This window comes from Neomonachus schauinslandi, chromosome 7, assembly GCF_002201575.2.
Source record: "Neomonachus schauinslandi chromosome 7, ASM220157v2, whole genome shotgun sequence".
Lineage (NCBI taxonomy): Eukaryota > Metazoa > Chordata > Mammalia > Carnivora > Phocidae > Neomonachus > Neomonachus schauinslandi.
The window spans coordinates 143,717,782-143,737,693 of NC_058409.1; the positions used below are offsets into that span (position 1 = coordinate 143,717,782).

General features: G+C 43.4%; 1 protein-coding gene across 1 annotated transcript in view; it reads left to right on the forward strand.

Moving 5' to 3' along the window:
• SEMA5A (semaphorin 5A) overlaps window positions 1-19,912 on the forward strand; it is a 297,610-nt gene that overhangs the window by 53,404 nt on the left and 224,294 nt on the right. The window contains 1 exon segment of the mRNA XM_021702499.1: window positions 7,858-7,903. Within this exon segment, the coding sequence (XP_021558174.1) occupies window positions 7,858-7,903 (46 nt within the window).

Sequence of the window (19,912 nt, forward strand, 5' to 3'; positions counted from 1 at the left end):
ACAAAGACTTGTAAAGGGTTTGAAGTAACCTTTTGGGGATAAGGAATGAAAAAAGCCAATACAATTTTGGGGGGAGTTTCTCCTGGACACATATGGTCATGGCAACAATAATAAAATTGGAATTATTTTAAAAATTTCATAGCCTAAAGTACATATATTTACTATTTTTGAGGAGGGTAGGAACAATTTTGATGAAGGTGTAGCTCATGACATGAGCGTATTATTTGAAAACTGGGATCTAAATGTGATCTAACTGAATAATTAAAAAAATGAATTAAGTCCCGAAAAATCTGTGGAAAAAGCCCATGAAAGAGATATTTTTGGAATGGTTATAACCCCAGAGAAAATAAAGGCTCCTGGAATTTTCTTGGAGTCAACCAACATAATGAAAGTCTCTGGAGGGGCACCTGGGTGGCTTAGTCGGTTCAGCGTCTGCCTTCGGCTCAGGTCATGATCCCACGGTCCTGGGATCGAGCCCCGCATCGGGCTCCCTGCTCGGTGTGGAGTCTGCTTCTCCCTCTCCCTCTGCTGCTCCCTCTTTCTCTTTCCCTCTCAAATAAATAAATACAATCTTCAAAGAAAGAAAGGAAGAAAGTCTCTGGAACAACAGTTATAGATAGGTTGGTGAGCTCTCTGAGTTGGTTACAGGATGAAATGAAATCTTCACATTCTTTAAGCTTATTGATAAGATTGTTGTATTATTTATTTACATTTAGATAATAAAATAATTTTTTATAAAAGACTTTCTTTTTTTTTTTTTTTTTTGCTTTAAAGGATAGTTATTACTTTTCCTTAGCTTTGAGATCATGAACTTACATTTTAATATTCAAGTCTATCAGTGCAGTTGAAAATTTGGGTGTCATGGAGGATGTCACTACTTCAAGCTCTGCACGGTCACATGCTGACGACAGGTAGGAGGGAATCCTGCCATGAAGAGAAATCAGGGAGGCCGAAGCTGGCAGGGGTACACGTGAGGCTGGCCTCTCACTTGACGTCCGCTCTCAGATTTCCCCAAATGGTGATGATTTCTCTGCAGTGTGTGTTTTGTCTTCAGATTGTTTTACGATCGACCATGGTCTAAAGCTTTTATTAAGTGGAAAGAGAAGTCACTGTCATCATTGTTTAAAACAGATTTGATAGATGTACTTGATCTGTCTCTGTCTTCTCTTCATGCAAAATGCGTATCTGTCTGTCTTAATTATTCATTCTCCTGCCCCTCAGTTATGAGCAAGCCTCTCACCTACATGTTCAATAAGAACCCAGGCTTTCTTCTTTGATTTTATAGCTATATTCATCAGAGACCAATTGAGTTATTCTAAGAGAATGTCATTTTGAAACACCTGTGTCTTTCATAATTAATGGAGGTCAGAGTTAAGTTTTATAGAGTCTCTAGATAAAATGAGTCATTTAGTTAATATGCTCAGGATGGCTCAACCTTTTCTTTAATGCCGGCTGAATTTTATTACTTTACATGAAGACACAAATGAACTTCGTCTATTAAGGCCTGCATTGCTCCCTCAGAGAATTTATTGTTGTGCTTAGTGATTTGTTGCTAATAGGCCACTGGGGAACATGATGGGACGCAGGAATGAGTTATACAATCCTACAATCAATAAAAATAAATTCCAGTGAGGAGGGAGAAAGCGCACTCAGATGTCTAGTGGGGAAACTGTCAGTTTGTGTCTGCCAAATTTAATGGCTTTGTGATTTGAATTATTCAGTCTGTTGGATCTATGTGTCCCTCATATATTATTACTCCTAACATTTGAATGTGCAATGTCAAATTTTATTCCAAGATATGTGAAAAAAAGGAGATCCATACCAAGGGAAGAAAAACTCATCCTTTTGGTTACTCTCGTCGTAAAACTGACCTTTACAGCACGGTAAACTCTTGCTTTGTACTTCTGTAACGAGAGGGGGCAAATAGAAATGCAGAATAGTTCCCCTTGAGCTGTGCAACTAGTACATTCTAAAACCTCTAATCTCTTAACCTCTTGCACCACTGCCTTTGTCCCCGAAGAATGGCAATATTCCTTATTACTACCTATTTACATCTCAGGGTGTTATGAAGATGAATGAGACCACTTAAATGCTTCGGCTTGCTCAAAGCATTGCCCTATGAGAGAAACTGACCCTATATGAAACATTTGGTTAGCATTCCCTGTTGGCGGGGAGCCAGAACCATTACTCCTTCACGTTGGAAAGGTTGGTAGCCTTTCTCGTGAACCTCACATATATTGTTTTCCCTCCTGTGTGCTCAGGATTGCAAGATAAAGTCATTGCCCCTCTCTAATGCCCTGGAGAACAGCCACTTTCAGGGACCATAGATCTCACTTTAGTGTGTGAGTGGCCCAACATCTGGGAATATCAATTTTTTATTCCCTTTAGAAGATTTTCTTTCATTTTGTAATCTTTAACTTCGTAGGTCGTTGACCTCAACTGTGATGGATCAAGCTGTCTTGGGAGATTTCGGGTCCCTCACGTTGCTAGCTGGATTGGAATGTGTCCAATAGCAAAAATGGACTCGAAGTTGTACTTGGAACCAAATAGTTTGAGGGAAGGCGTTTGAGCATAGTAGAATCCACACTCTGTTTTGTCAGGTTCTTAGGTTCCAGGGAGGTGATTAGGGAATTCCACAAATGTTTTGTTTCTACTTAGTTTTTTAAAATATCTTTTAAATCATTGAAAATCATGATAGATAAAGTGAATACTGAAAGGTGCCATATTACTTATTTCTACTATTGAAAGGTCCAGGGAGGCATTGAACTATCTACTTGGATTTTGTGTAGACCACAGTTGTGTATTTAACAAATTTTTGAAAGTCCCTACCAATTCTTTGTCTCTGAAATCAAACAAAAAATAGCAACAAAAATGTAACCAACCAACTGATGCAAAGATCGACCTTAAATAGATGTTGAGGCTGTGTGAAGTTATAGGTAACATATTTCGAATAATTCTAGTTAAAAAATTTTTAAGTTAGCTTAATCAATTGACTGTAATTAAGAAATATTATATGTAAGTACTTGTTGAATGAGTTTTTGTTAATAAAGAATTATCTTTCCGGGGTGCCTAGGTGGCTCTGTCGGTTAAGCATCCGACTATTTTGGCTCAGGTCTTGATCTCAGGGTCGTGAGATCTAGCCCTGTGTTGGGCTCTGTGCTGGGCGAGGAGTCTGCCTAAGATTCTCTCTTTCCCTCTCCCTCTGCCCCTTCCTGCCCCCTCTCTCCTTCTCTGAAAAAAAAAAGAAAAAGGAAAAAAAAAGAAAGAAAGAAAGAAAAAGAATTATCTTTCCTCTCTTACATGCTGAGATTTCATTTAAAATCATTTTGAAATTTGGCACTGAGTTCTAAAAAACAAAAACACTCAAAGTATTTCTTATAATTTATTGAAATATGTCAGGATAACAGGTCTTTCATCCGATGGTCACATATTCATGCAACTCTCTTGGCCATCTCGTATCTAAAAAGAGTCACGGTCTTTTAGGAATTTGTGTGACTCAAGTATACTGAGAAATGTTATAGCGTAGCTCTCTCAGTGTCATAAATGAAGAGATGTGGGCTCTCTTAAAGTACGGGCAGGCAGTTTCAGGAAGAATTTGTGGGAAGTAAGGAGGGAGAAAGGAGGCACCGTGTAATCAGCCAGACCAGTAGGATTAACATGTTCACTTAATGGGGAGACATATGGCACAGTCAGATCTCAGTCCCAGGGGTGAGAATCAATTACCTAGAATCAAAAGCTTGCCATTAGCAGTGTTGCGACTTGAATCATCTCAAAACGATATGTAAATGCACCTGTGAATTGAAATGAAGACATGAAATATTTGTGCTGTAACAACTATTACTGTGTGTGGGGGGGTGGGGGTGGGTGCTGGTGAAATTAGGAAGGGGTCATGGGATGACTGGCTGGTGAAGCTGAGTGGCACGGTGGGCCAAGAGAGAGCACAGCGTGAGAGGTCTTGATACTAATGCTGGGACTTTATCTGATCCTAATAATCTCGAAGAGGTGCATTGCACCTCTTAATTTGCAGACTTTTCCTCATCGGCACATTGAAGGTATATACCTTCTAATGACGACTCAGCTTTAGGGCTCCTGAATTCTCTGCCTTTTTTTTTTTAAGATTAAAACAAAACAAAACAAAACTGAGGATGGTTTAAAAATAATGACTGGTTTGCATCTTGTAACCCAGAAAATACCAAAGGAGAAATTCCAGTCCTTTTTGATGCTTCTCTCCACTGGGGCTCTGGGCATGGCGGTGGTGGTGGTTGTGGTGGCCTCTCATAATTACCGTGGCTCTTTCTCTGTCCCCTTCCCTTCCGTTCCCCTCCTGCGTGTCTCCACCGTCCTGAGGTATTACTGACCAGATGGTAGTGAGGGCACCATAGCTGTGAGGTGTTCAGGGGAGTAAGAGTAAATGGTTGAAATTCACCAGCAATGGTGGGGGCAGGGAGGGCTACTTTTACAGACTGTCACCTGCCAGTCTGCGGAGTGAGTTTTGCTTGGGGACATGTGGATTGAGAATGTGGCATGCTTCTTATCATAAATCAGCGTCTTCTTGTCTTGGTCTCTTGGGGCTGCTAGAACAAAACTCGACAGACTTGGGTGGCTTATAAACAATGGAAATTTATTTTTCACAGTTTTGGTGGCTGGGAGTCCAAGATCAGGGAGCATGGCTGGGTTCTGGGGAGGGCCCTCTTCCGGGCTGCAGAAGGCTGACGTCTCACTGTGTCTTCCCATGGTAGAAAGGTGACGAATCTCTGGAGCCTCTTTTATCAGACCATTAATCCCACTGATGAAGGCTCCAACCTCATGACCTAATCATCTCCCAAAAGTCCTGCCTCCTATCACCATCATCTTTGGGGGTTAGGATTTCAACGTAAGAATTTGGGGGAGGCACAGGCATTCACACCATAGCCATTCCTTCACGGACAGCACCTGAAAACTGGACCCAGGGGTTTCAAATAATGATTTCTATACCTCCTCTGACCCACTCCCCAAGTAGAGAGAGGTCTTTGAACTTTTCTCTCCAGTTGTCCTGTCCAAAGCTCTACAGAGCATGGTGGACACTACCATCCTCTTTCCTCAGTGGTGTGAGGGAAACTCCAGCTCTTAGTTTGTGTGTGAGAAGTGCCTTTCTAGAAAGTTCCCAGATATGGATATGTGTGTGTGTGTGCACGCGAGTGCCCGCATGTGTGTACACAGCAGGGGGGGTGGGTGTATGATGGGAAGGGAGAGAGAGATGGGGAGGGGGGGTGGCCTTGCAACCTCATCAGAGCCCTTAGGTAATTAATTGATTAAAAATATGAATTATTTCTTTTACTGTAAGTATTTACAGAAAAAGTCTTTCTTAAAAGAGCTAGTGAGTGTGAAGAGTGTGAAGACTATGTCCCAGAACCATAAGCCAAACAGTGCTGTCTTCTGTTCTAAGAAGCGCATAGGGCCATACCATCCCTACTGACAGCAGCCCGCGCTCCTGAACACACAGTCACGCTGCCTTATGCCTAAAACTGGGGATGCCTGGACAGCAGAAGTTCTCTATCCTTCTCTGTCCAATGGAGAATGTACTGAGAATTTCGGTGTGTCTGGAAATTTCAGTATTTTCCACAAACTGTCTAGAAGTGGCTACAGTTGATGGAGTGCTTGCAATGGATCAGACCCCATTCTGCACGTTTTCCTTGGATGTAACCCTCCCAACAGCCGCAGGGCGTAGGTAGGACTCTTAGCCTCATTTTACAGATGAGAAGACTGAGGCGCAGAGCGCTTAAGCTTCCTTCCCGAGGTTGTGTAAGTGGCACAGCTTTGGCTTTTGCACGGATATTCTTTACCACGGTGTGATCCCACCTCCCGGGGTCAAGGCACGGTGACCACCTTCAGCATCCTGCAGGCAGGAAGCCGGTTACGAGACCGGTGCGAGGGTGGGGAGCCATGGTGCTCATAAAGGCAATGTGTTGTTACGGCCCGTTAATGGCCCTGCTGCCACTCGTAGGCCTCTCATCTGAAAGATTGATCTCTGCAGGTGTCTCGATTTCTAGCTTCTCTTGGAGGAGTCATGCTGGCCTCTCTTTCACATCAGGTGAAGGCTTGGCCCATCTTCCGAGGCTCGCCAGCTCCAGTGGTGCTTTCCGTGGCAGCTCAGCAACGCTCTTCCATGCACGCGCTGGGTTCATGTTCCTTCCCCTGCAGGAAGATGTTTCTGTTGGAAACCTTGCCTCTGCGTGGTGCCCGACCAAATAAAAATAGACTCTGCTGTCACATTCCCTCGTCAGAGGCATCCTTAATCTGCGTCCGCAGAGAGGGCTGTGGGCTGCCTGTAATAAAAGAGGGGGGAAGTTTTCCCCAAATGGCTTTGTGGCATGAGCCAAGCAATGCTTCTGGGAGCTTCTCTGGCATTATTTCAGAGATAAAATTGGAGGTTCGGAAAGAGTGTGGTGAAGAGGCTGCTGAAAGGCTCAGGAGGTGGCAGCGTTCGCTGAGTGTGGGACAGCAGGGCTCCCCCCCTTCCCCCCCCCCCCCCGCCGTGCTGGGGGACAAACCGGGAGATAGCAGAGTGCCCGGGGGCAAGTCACTCGGAGAGTGAGCTTGTCCCTTTCCTTCCTCCAAGCAGTGCGCACACACGTGCTGCTGGATGCTGGCTTCCCTCTTGGCCCTGCCTTCCCATCCCTGCCCACGCAGTAAGGCTGTTTCTCAGTCTCCCCAAGGGCATGCCCTTGGCCTGACTTGGCTGTCACTTGTCACTCCCACCAGGACAGCGTGGCCACTTCTGACATCTGCCCACCTCCCCGGATAGTGAAAATAATGTACTTCAGCTTCTGGCTGGTGTCGAGACACTTTCCTTACTCTCTTAGTGCCGTGGAAATCATCTTGGGGCACCCGTTACACGAAAACAGCGGCTTCTTGGAGACCCTCCCCCCACTCATGTGTTCATAGCATCTGCTTTCCATTCTACGCCCGTTCTCCTGCACTTACTGTTCACACCTGGGCTCACTTTCTCCTCCACGGTGCCCGGAATGTGGCTCTGGCTGCGCTAGCTCCTCGTCGGCACGCGGCGAAGGGGGCGGTCATGATCTGAGTCCGAGGCCAGAGCGTCGCCCCCGAGGGAGGCCAGTGTGTTTCTAAAAGCTACAGCGATAAAGTGCAAAGCCTGATGGTGACTGATGTTAGTGTTTCCCCCCTGCGATGCTGATCTCGACTGCATATTTCATTGTTCTTCGCCTTCATTGTTGAAAACAGATAGTTCCCTTTTCTCTGCTTTCGTGCTTCACACTTGGGCAGCCAGAGGGGGGGACCCTTTCAAACCCTTGATGGCAGACTGACGAGCTTATGCTTCTAAACATGCACACGCTGAATCCATCCAACAAGAGAGAACACTGTAATGCTCAGACTATGGTTAAATTCAAAAGCTGGACGCGTTGTAATTGTAAATCGTGGCGAATGTAGGTGATCTTTAAGAATGAAGACTCGTGAAGAACGGTTTTGTATTCTCTTACTTAACTTAAACTCAGTTTCAGAATCCATTGCCCGTGTCCTTTGGTCCTTTCCACGTAGAACAAGAGAGTCAATTAGTAATTGAGATTTACCTTAGTCACACACCAAACACACACACACACACACACACACACACACACACACACACACACCTTATTTCTTAACTTTCTTGCCATCCCAAATGTGCACCTGTTGACATATTGAATGCCTCTCTGAACTCCGAGGTGCAAGGAAAAACATGCTAAACACATTCTTAGCAGGAGAAGGCTTAGGAAGCCAAAAATCATTACTTTGTTTTCCCTTGTTCTCATAATTTTTATGACCTGTAATATTTTACATCTGTTAAAAATAAAACTCTCTTTTTGTATTTTGTAGAAACCACCTCTTCAGGTTACAGCTTGAGGATTTGTCTCTGATCCAGGTAGGTGCAATTTATCTTTCTCGAGCTTTCATTTTCCATCCCAATTAGCTTACCGTTGGAGGGCATGAAGACGGATGTCTGATAAGGTACCAATCAAGGCAGAGCGGGCGGTGCATTTCCCCAGCGGGCCAGGCTGCAGGACTCCTGGCTGCCCTGTGTGACATGACTCATCACCTGCTTTCCTTCCCCACTGGCCCTTTTCTCCTTCTGGGCAGCCTTCCTTTCATGGGCATCATCCCGATTTATTCTTTGTCAAATGGTAGATAATTCAAAGGACACCTCCTCAATGTCTGGGAGCACCCTTCCCCCCAGTTAGAAGAGTTGCTGATTATTTAGTTTGCTGCCTTCAGCCATCAGATTTTTGTAAAAGGCGGTTTCCTTAGAAAGACATCTTTGTTTCCTCTTTATTGCTTATAATGATATCAATATGAATATAGGGGTTAAAAACCACATAGAGCAAAGAATAAGTGATAAAATACCAGATAAAAATGCAGTTTATCTACTTCCGGTTTCACTCTTTGAAGAAACAGCCTGAGATCCTTCTGCCTGAATAGAATATGTATTTTAGTGGAAGTGTCTGGTAACCAGGGTCTCCTTCGACAAGGAGAGAGTTAGGAGGACATGAATATCTCCCTGGCCGAGCATCTGGAACTCCTCCACGGAATGTGCCAGAACTCCTGGGTGCTGTGCAGCTTTGGAGAAGTTCTTCAACCAATTTTATTATCGCCCTCCTGTACTAAAGCTCTAAGAAGTAGTGGAGGGAAGTTGATCCTAGTTTCTTCTCTGTGTAATGCTGGTATTTGTGAACATCCAGGAAACGTCAGAGTGAGGATTTAATATTAGACCTATCTTTTATTCACCAGGGCCTCAAAATAAGCCAGAGCTAATTTTGGTAAAAAGCAAGGACTCTGAAGATCTATAGACCCGGGTTTAGAATATAGCTTCATGCGTCCCAGCAACTGTGTGTTTCCTCATCTGTGAAATGGCCACAAGGCACTAATTATCCTCACAGTGTCACTGCTAAAATTAAATAAAGGAAGGTGTGCAAAAGGGAGAAGGCGTAGTAATTTCTCAGCAAATGTTAATTGCTTTTGTTTTTAAAAGTGATAATGACAAATGATGACTTATTATCGTAATCATTTCAACACACCAGACGAGAATTAATTGTCTTACCGCTGCAATTTAGTATATGAGTCTTTAAATGAGTCGATTTGTTGGTTGAAATCATGAATGTATTAATAAGTAATCAAAATGATCAGCAGTTTAACCAAAATACTGCTTTAAAACTCTGATTTTTCAATGGTCTTTTATAAAAGGTATAGATCTTTCAGTAGATGGGAACTATATATTATGCTCATTTTGATTCTCACGGTATACTAGATTATCTGCCACAGTGTGTGTGGGGAAAAAGTGGAGTGTGTAGACGTGGGTACAAACATTTGTTGACGTGTGCATACTCATTTCCTTGTCTCCTAGTTGTCTCGGCTGAGGGGGTCTGGAAGCATTGGCATACTGGTAGCAATAAGCTCATTTAATGTACAGTTCGCAGTTCTTGTTTTCTTTTCCTTAAGGCTTTATGTATGTGAGAGAGAGAGAGCACCCATAAATGGGGGGAAGGGGCAAAGGGAGAGGGAGAAGAAGGTTCCCCGCTGAGCGAGGAGCCCAATATGAGACTCTGCCCCAGGACCCTGGGATCATGACCGAAGCTGAAGGTAGATGCTTAACTGACTGAGCCACCCAGGCGCCCCTACAGTTCTTGGTTTCTAAATTTAATTCTCCACTAATAGGAACCAAAGTTTCTTGGAGAAGTAGCCGGTTCCAGGCCCTGGGCAGTGAAAGTCCCAGAGAAGCCTGAAATATCTTGTTGTTTCAGGAATTAAGGACCTATTCAAAGCATGATGAGGGCAGGTCAGAAGGTCCTAGGAGCCAGCTGGAAGTGGGCTCACTGAAGAAGTCTGGGATAATTTGATTGTTAAATCATGGTGTATAATCAGTCTCAGTTTATAACATGTTGAATAAACTAAGAATCAATGAGGATATACTAACATCAAAATAACTGAATAAGTACACAGATGAGGCAGAAGGGACCGTTCTTCCTTCTTAAATGCCAGCTGACAAATATTGAAGGAATGATTTAATTACAAAATTGTTACTTGGCAACCATGATACTAAAAATTGATTCAGGCAGAAATGATCAATGGCTGTGAAAATGTATGGGTGAGACTTTGATGATGACCAAGATATTTATGTAGTCTCAAAGTATTTACCTATAACATATTTATTCATTATAAAAGGAAAACTATCTTTTGATGGTGAAGAAACCCAGCCAGTCTCACCATAACCAAGTAATCAAAGGTCCCTTCACCCGTAATGGGACAAAGAGCCAGCAAACGTGTCCTGATAGACTGTAGAGAAGGACACAGCAGGATTTCCTTGATGTTTGAACTACAGATTATAACCAGTTTCATCAGGAGGAACATCACACAGATCAAAACTGAGGGGCATTCTATAAAAAATTGGCCTCTACTCTTCAAAAATCACCAGGCCATGAAAGGCATGGAAAGAAAGAAGGGCTAGTCCCTCATCAAGGAGACAAAATGGCATGGCAATCAAATGAAACACTTGGTCCAACTCATATCTTGGAACAGAAAAAAAAAATTTTTTTTCTTGCTATCAAGGACACTATTGGGACAACTGGCAAAATTTTAATGTCTGGGGAAGCCTGGGTGGCTCAGTCGGTTGAGCATCTGCCTTCAGCTCAGGTCATGATCCCAGAGTCCTGGGATCGAGTCCTGCATCAGGCTCCTTGCTCAGCAGGGAGCCTGCTTCTCCCTCTCTCTCTGCCGCTCCCCCAGCTTGTGCTCTCTCTCTCTCTCTCTGGCAAATGAATAAATAAAATCTTAAAAGAAATTTTTAAATGTCTGTAGATGAGATAGTAGAAATGTATTTATTTTCTGATTTTGATAATTGTGATGTGATTATGTAGGGAAGTGATCTTGTTCTTTGGACAGACCTACTGAGATAAGTAGGGGTGAAGGGTATGGTTTTCCAACATATTCTGAAATCATTTAAAAAATTATAATACGTGCACCCAGAGAGAAAGAAGCAAATGTGATAAAAATAATTAATGGGGCAATCGAAGAATTTAGGTGAAGGGCTTATTAGAGTCCACTGTGTTTTTCTTGCAAATTTTCTTTAAGTTATTGCAAAATAAAGAGATGCAAAGAATCGGACATGTCTTCGCCGCGGACGTGTGCCTGCCATTGCTGTGGGGGCGGGAAACCAAGTTGCTCTTCCCGTCATTGCTTCCCGTTGCCGTGATGTCCTTTTGGTGGAAATCAAGGGTAGGTCATTGATGGAGCTGAACTGTGGAAAACCCATCAGCATCACCACCTGGTGAGAGAGAGCACAGAGGGCCCAGCAAGAAGACCGTGACTTCCTGAATGGGGGCTTTGACAATAGAGCCCTCGTGACAGTCGTCAGATGTCACCTTGCCTTTGGTGCAAAACAGTACAGCTCTCCTCTTGGACATTTTGTGGTTGTGTGTGCTGCTCGGGAGCCTACTGTTTACTCAGTGTGGAGAGAGATAAAGCTTGAGGTTCTTCCTGACAGACTGTTCCTTCTTACATGTCTTTGGTAAAGCGGTCTTATTGATTTCTATGAATAATTTATTTTAGTTTAGGTGACGATTTCCAAGGGTGACCAAAAAGAGAGGCGTACAGATAAGCAGAGGGTTGTGCTCATGTCATAAATGGTACTGTCCAGTAGAAACATAATGCAGGCCTCATGGCTAGTTGATTGAAACTGGTGGTCACATTCAACTAAGTACAGAGAAATGGGGATTATTTTTAATAATATATTGGTCTTAACTCATCGTATCAAAAATGTTATTTCAATATGAACTCATTACAAGAAATTAACGAGATGTTACGTTTCTTCTTCTTCTTCTTCTTTTTTCTTCTTTTTTGCATTGCATCTGTAAAAATCTCATGTGGATTTTACACACAGAGCACACTGTGATTCGGACTAAACCCCGTGCAGGAGCTCAGCACGGCAGGTGCTACCTAGTTGACTGTGCCATTCTAGAGAGGGTGTGCAGAAGCCTTTATGACTTGAATGCATTCAGTTATGTCTTAGAAATGTTATTTTCTACAAGGATCAACTGGATTAATTTGAATATCTCAGGCTAATAATTACCTCCTTCCTTCTCTCACTAAAGATAAAAAAATGATTGTTTAAACACGAGAAAGTAAGGATGCTGAGGTAAGGGAAAAACAAATTGCAACGAAGTGGAGAGAATCAGAGTTGAGAATCTGCAATAGCCCTTGTTTCTCACCCGACAAGTCTTCATTTGATCTTGCCCCCCTCTGGGTGACCGCGGGGTCCACTTCCTGGTGGTCATGAGCTTTTTTCATGTCTCTCCCCATCCCCTTGAGGCACCTCCTCCTGGTAGGTCATGTCAAGCTACTTATAGCTTCCTAACCTGGAGGCTCTTCCCCAGCAGCAAGCATTTGCTCTTGCTGTCCTCTCTGGTAAACACTTTTACCCCATCCTCTTCTTAATCTCGGAAAAGGCTACCGATCCTGAGTCCCCCAGAGCCCCAAAGGCACCTGATCCCGAGTTACCCCCTCTTTGTAAATTATCCCAAGTCAGTTTGAGTTGGTGACCCTCTGATGCATTTCACAGCCTCACAGCCTCTATTTCCGACGAGCCCTTACTGTCTCACATGGAAATTCACTCTGTGTCGTGAGGAGCATTCTCTTTCTGTCTCCTTGGTGTCGGTTGAAGTGGATCACTAGATTAGGTTACCTGGCAAGTGGTAGACTCAAGACAAATATCTGTTGATTTCGAGTAATATGTTCGCTCTTTAATTTTCTAAACTTCTCATTAGTGGGGTGTAGGTAAGCTTCATAGTTTGTCCCTAAATTTGAGGAAAGGAACACAACCAAGAGACTAGAGCAATGAGCAACGCTTGCTGGAAGAGGCATCCAGCAACATGTGTATACACCCTCTCTCCCCAAAGGATGATTCTAGGACGAAAGGGCTAACTGCTGGCTCTGATTCCTTCCTTTCTGACACGCCAGTCACCTCTCTGCTCAGTCCTGCTCTACACTGTTCCTCTGCCCCGAATTCGTCTCCTGCCTTGACAGTGTTTTAGGATCAGTAACGAGAAAGAAGATGCTGATTAATGTTCCTTCTTTTCCTCCTACTGAGTGGCAGTTACGGAATTCTAGAGACTGTCCCCTGTCAGTGTCCCCCAAATTCAATGTCCTGCATTACATAGAGTAGCCAGCAGGGCTCTTGGCCAGAGCAGGAGCACAATGAACACCTCTCAGTGGACCCTCTCCCTCTCCCCTTCCTCAGGTCCCCACACTGGTGATCCCAGTTTATGCTGTTTGGTGAGAGGAGAAGCGGAGGGGCCAGGTGTTAGTCCTCCTACAGCAGTGAAGGGAGGATGGAACGCAAGGTGTCGGCATTACACACGGGAGTCAGAGCACATTGTCCATCCAGACATGGTCATGACTTGGGGCTCAGCTTGTGGAACTGTGCCAGAATCCCTTGGTGAGAAAAATGGACTTTGGTGATGGCCTCAGAATTCGAAAACTCAGATTGCCTGGCAAGCCCAATGCTGAAAGCATTCTGGAACCGGAGTCAACAGCACCCCGAGTCAGAGTTCTTGTTCCCTTTGCCTCTCTAGCAAGGGTGAGACATCACTGGAGGGGTTTCTAGAGCAGAAAAGATTTGAGCCGGGATTGGGTTGGGGCAGAATTCCTCTGTTACCCTGAGTGAACATGATCTGTTTGAGGAAAGTCTCTTGGCATCACCACAAAAATATGCACATATAAATATACCATGAGGTAAAATGCCTATATGTAGAATATTTGTTACAATTTTCAAACAGGCATACCTTTTGTATTAAAGCGAAAGATCAAGAGTTGCTTTGATTTAAGGAAATAAAACCTGTTTTTCATCAGTGTCTGGAGAATCAGATTATCAATGTGATATCCTTTCTAAGGCTTCTTTCCACTCAGAGGCTGTGATAAGTTTCCTTCTGGCCCCCAAGTGCTGAAATTTATCCATGGCATCTTGAAAACCAATCAGGCATAGTGATAGAAGACGTGGCATTCACCATTATGCATCTCTCCTACTTCTTGTCATGATAACAGATTCAACTCTTCAACATCACTTTTCTTCTTGCCTTGATCACAGCAGTTATTTTTCAAGAACAAAGAAGCTTTTTGAAAAATATAAAAATGCAGCTGGCTTCAAGACTAATTGACAACATTTTCCCATCTAGGATCGTGCCTCCGATGGCCCAAGGTAAACACTCCTTGAAGAGCGTCCTAAGAACACAAAGGGGCTGCAGCTCATTTAGCCTCCCTATCTTGCTAATATTCTTCTGGGAAATGGCTCAAAATCCATTTTTATATTGTTTTCTTACCGAGGGAAAGGGATTCACATCCTATTTCTCACTTACAACTGCTGGAGTAAGCAGAAAAATTGAAATCTGTGTTCCAATTTGCCACCTGCCTCTGCACGATTTGTGAGTTAAAAACTGTTAAGTCTCTGACAACCTGGTCAATATTGGTAGAGATTTCTCTTGGAAGTTAAGGTAGATGTTGACTTTGTTTCCTGAATCTTTAGGTTTGGGGAATTGACTTTCAACTTGAGACAGTTTCTAAACCAGTGTTTCTCAACTGGGGGCTGCTTAACCTGCTGGGAACCTCTGGTTTTCGCCACTGGTGGGGGCCGCTACGGGCATGCGGTGGATGGAAACCAGGGATGCTGCTCTGTATCCTACCATGCACAGGGCAGCATCTCCCCACTCCGCAAAGACTGTCCTGGCTCAGGGTGGTAGTAGCGCCAATGCTGAAACCCCACATTAGATCATCGCTGCCTGTCTCCTATGTGCTTTGATGAAGCCGCTTTCCTAGTCTGTGAAGTTAAGATTACTTCATTGAATCTGTGAGATCTTTGATGTGCTTAAGGAACTTTTCTCTTTCGATTTCTTCATATACTTAACCAAACACATGTATGAAACCTTAGTGGCCATTTCTAAAGAAGCTGCTGGAATTCTTGAGTTTAGATGGCTTCCTTTTGTCAGTATGCGATTAAATTTAAAAATAAATTCAATTTATAATGCCAGTACCTCTCTGATAGGTCATAAGAATATGATGTAACTACCCTCTGTTGGAATTCTTTTGTATAATTTAAGGAATGATGTATTACTTAATAATTTAGAATAACTATTCAAACGAGATATTCATATGGACTAATTGTTTGAATCAAGTTTTATATTTATATCAAATAAGGAGAGACCAGTCTCTACTGTAGTCCCCAGAAATCATAATTCTAAACTTTATTTTTGCCTTTCTTTATCAAACATGTTCCTAAAATCATGGTATTGTAGAAGTGGAAGGAATCATAGAGATCATTGTTATTAAAACCTTTCAGGGGTCTGCAAACCAGGGCTTGTGGCTCATAGTTAAAGTTTCCTTGGAACACGGCCACACCCATTCATTTGCATACTGCCTGCCTGGGATTATAGTTCCTGATGTTTCTTGGAGCGCAGACACACCCATGTATTTCATATATTGTCTACCTCTGCTGCAGAGCAGAGTTGACCAGTTGTCACAGAGACTGCTCTGCCTACAAAGTCTAAACTATTTGCTAAGTGACCCTTTAAGGAAAGATTTGTTATGGTATCTGGTACATAGCAAGTTCTCAGTGTTTCCTGAATGGATGAGTGAACACCATATGAGGCAGTGTATTTTGTTTTGTTTTGTTTTTAGTTTTTCAGATGGTATTTGGTTGCTCTGTTTATTTTGAGTCCATGCCCAATGCCTTCGTGGTCCCAGGTGACCTTCTTCCCCACATTCTGGACTCTTGGGGAGCATTCCCTGTTCAAGTGCTGTTTATCTACCCATGTATTCAAACATCTTTACTTTCCTTTTCTCATAACTTCCTGGAGGATTTGTGGTTGTTTATGTGAATTTTATAATGACAACTAGGATTTTACTAGTTTCAGAGTCTCGGTGAAGGTGAGCTAACTGCTGTCTACAGACAGTCCTGTACTCTCAGTGGCTGAACACACACACACACAAAGCCTATTACTCACTTGCATGACAGTGCAGCACAGAGGCTGTGGGGGCCCCAATCTATGCTGCCATCCAAGAGCCCAGGATGTTCTGCATTATGTGCCCCCGTCTTCAACCCACATCTGCAGGAGCAGCATGGAAGGAAGAATGGAAAACCACACAGAGGAGATCATATGGGCCATGCCCGGAAGTGGCACATCTCCCTTCTGCCCTAATTCCAGCGGCCATCACTCAGTCACATGGCCTCTGTCAACTGCAAGGGGGGATGGGAAGTATAGTTTGCAAAACCAGGAAGAGGCACAAAACTGGGACATTAGGATAGTGGCAGGCACTAGCATTTTCTCCCAGACAGTGCTAGGAAAAACAAGACTAGCCCCTAGGGATGCCCTTACTGCTCCCTGTTCTCCATCGCCCCCACTCCATCACTGCCATTCTCCTTTTCTACTCTACACAAACAGACTCATTCACACTTTCAACATTTCTGTAAACGACAAAGTGGAGATACTTTGAATACACCACTTTGGACCTCAGCTTTCTCCATGGTGTATTTTGGAGACAAGAGCCAAGATGAAGAGTGGAGTAACCCTGCCCTTCCTTTCAGCATTAATATCTCCGTGTCCGCCATCCTTCTACTTTCTCTTTATTCTGTCATTGCTCAAATGACTCCTGGATTCCTCTTCTTTAAGGAAAACTTTTCCCACAGTCGGAAACGTGGCATTATGCTTATTTGAGGCAACTGCAGTGACCCAGTTGCCATGCAGTCGTGATAACGACAGTAGTAGCAAGAGCAGGTGGCCCTTGCTCTACCCTTACTCTGTACTCAGCTCTTCACATGCATTGTCTGTCTCGACTTTCACCCTCTCAACATCATTAAGGTTGAAGTTATATTATTTTTAATATTTTTTAGTGGAGGAGTTGAAGTCAGGAGAGTTTATGTGATTTAACCAGCACTGCCTAGCAGGCATGTGACTGAGCTAAGATATGGATCTGGGCATGTTGGACTCCAGGGAACAGGCTCTTCGTCACTAACCAGTATGCTACTTTCTTGTACTCATTGGTACGGGCTGCCATACCGTCTGTGGTTGACAGCTGGCTTACAGGGAATGCAGTGGGTAATTTATAATGACGAGTTATACCTGGATTTTAGGTTGGGTTTCCTAGAAGTCAGAGACAGGATTCCGTATGCTTGTGCTCTATTGAGGGCATGTTCTTAGCAGGTGGGGAGTGAGGAATATAGCAGAGAATGGAAGTAGGCAAGGATTTGCTCTGAGCTGGAGTCTAGCCTCAGCTTGATCCCAAGGGAATTCTGGAGCCTGGATGGAATCTCAGTTGGTCCCCTTTGAGGCCAGGGGGGATGATGATTTATGCTCAACTCCCACTTGTCTTTCAATCATTAGCTACTGATTTTAGTGTTTGGGGGAGGTGTGGTGACATAGTCTCCTAACGAGGTAGCTCTCATCAGCTAAGAGCAATTTTCAGAGAAGGGGGCAGCTGTGAACCAGTATGGGCCAACGCTCCCAGTCGCCAGTGGAAGGGCCACTGCTCTGCAAGGAGTGCCGGGTAAGGCACCAAGAACACCCACTATAGTGTGTACTACTCAGGAGGTTTGCATATTTTACTTAGGCTTGTCCTGATATTCTAGACCTTGCCTGTGTAGGTATCAGCCCCTGTCACCAAAGAAGTGAAATATTTGTATGTCTTCGAAAAAAGAAAGTAATACATACTTGATTACTGAATGCATTCTGTTGTGTTGTGCACGCCTTCGTCTTTAATGATTTTCCCTATCCATTTCTGAATTTATGCCCCAGAAACTGATTTGAAGATGCATGAATATTTTTCTTAGTTGTGTGTCTCCTTTAGTTTCCTGAAATAAAGTCAGGAAGTTTCTGTGAGCCAGCAGCAGATACTGTCTGACAGTCGCAGGCTGGTAGATAAACGGAAGGGTCCATTTCATTTATCTAAAATGCATTTCTACTGCTATTGCAGAAGTGGCCCCAGCCCCTGACAGAGCCGCTGAATGATGGGCCTGCTTAGATTCTCTGTCCTGCTTTCAGTTTCCTTATTTGTGTGCCTCTCCCCAAATGCTGACACAAATAGATAAGCCAACATACCAGAAGCACCCTTTGTTTCCGAGATAAGTAAAGGATTTCTTGTTTGGGTAAGAAATTAGGTATTCGGTGACCTCGGGGCCAAGTGAAAATGAATAGCAAAGGAGAAATATAAATGAAAAACATGTGAGTCACATGGGCCTACCATTCTCTATAGTGACCGGACTGAATCTCCTGATTTGGTGATTCTTTAGCATAGGGGCTGTTTGTCATCCTGAATTTATTCAGTGGTAGAGTTGGATAGAATAAGTGTGAGTAGAGCTGTGATGGGCACTGCCTTTGTTTAATGTATGTGTATCAGACTCTCCTTTTGCTGTTCTCTAATAGCTAACCCTTTAGAGTTGAGATGTTACTTTGTCATTAGGTCACAGTCCTTACTCTGTGTGCATCAGTTCTTACGGGCTTAGGGGCCGGCCTCTTTCAAATGACAGGATACGATCTCTGCCATGACTTTATATGGGTTGATTGTACAGTTTAATTCTTGAAGTTCAACCCTGTTTTCAATTTTGGGGGATACTCAATTTTTGTTTACATGTTTTCTGGAAGGCACAGAGGCAAGTTGCCCACTCAGATATTCACTATTAGAAGGAGTCTACGTGGGGTGCCTGGGTGGCTCAGTCGTTAAGCGTCTGCCTTCGGCTCAGGTCATGATCCCAGGGTCCTGGGATTGAGCCCCGCATCAGGCTCCCTGCTTGGCGGAAAGCCTGCTTCTCCCTCTCGGACTCCCCCTGCTTGTGTTCTCTCCCTTGCTGCCTCTCTCTGTGTCAAATAAATAAAATCTTAAAAAAAAAAGAGTCTACTTAATAACAAAATAGGTATGGGTATGTATGAATTGAAGTCCAAAGACCTTGTAAATTTCTTTGCTGAAAATTTTTAATCATCATTTGGGTAAAAGAGCATTGAAATCAAAAGTAGTCTTCAAAGTATAGACATCAGTTTCTGGTTCAGGAAGGTGGAGACACCCCGCATACTGCTCTTCCACCCATAAAAATGTAGCATTTAAATGACAATAAAGATATGTACAAGGGAAATCTCTATGAACACTAGGAATGGAATCTTATATGTATCCCAAATAATTTGAAGACATTTTTTGAAGGCACCCTTTATTTGGAAATTTAGAAATATCCAAGAACAGAGAATACCAAAACCCAGAACATGGTAGTAAAAGCCAGATGCCAACTACAACTAATTACTTCAGATGATACAGTAATAGTCCAAGGAACACAATATGACATTTAGAAAGTTCCAAATATTATATTTAATGAGATTCAAGAAAATATTATAGTTATTCAGTAAATATGGAAGACTGAACACTAATGATTACCTCAGCTCTTTCCTGACACACAATTTTGAAGACAGAGACAATATTAAAATGTTACAAGTTCACAAGAACAAGTCATATGTGAAAGAAGATGAATCTATTTTGGGTTCAGGTAGAGGTTAAGCCCCCAGTGGATTGCTGCTCAGAAAGAGAGAAACCAACAGACATTTGGCTCTCACACAGGGGTGTAGCCAAAAATTAAAGACTCAGTGGGCTTCAAACACATGGCCAGTCTTCTCCCTGAAGGCGATTGCCAAAATGTGATGGTCCTATGGCTAAAGATCTAAGCTAAAGCAGAGTGCAAGGAATTTCCCACCACGTTAAAGGACCAAAGAGCTAAATAGCCAGCAGGTTCCTGACTGAAAACTCTGGAAGACCATACGCTAGAAACAAAGATGAATCAGAAGTTCATTGAATCTCCCCTGACCACACTTCGGCCCTGACTCAGCTCCGTCCCTGCCTGTACCTCCTCCTGCCCCTC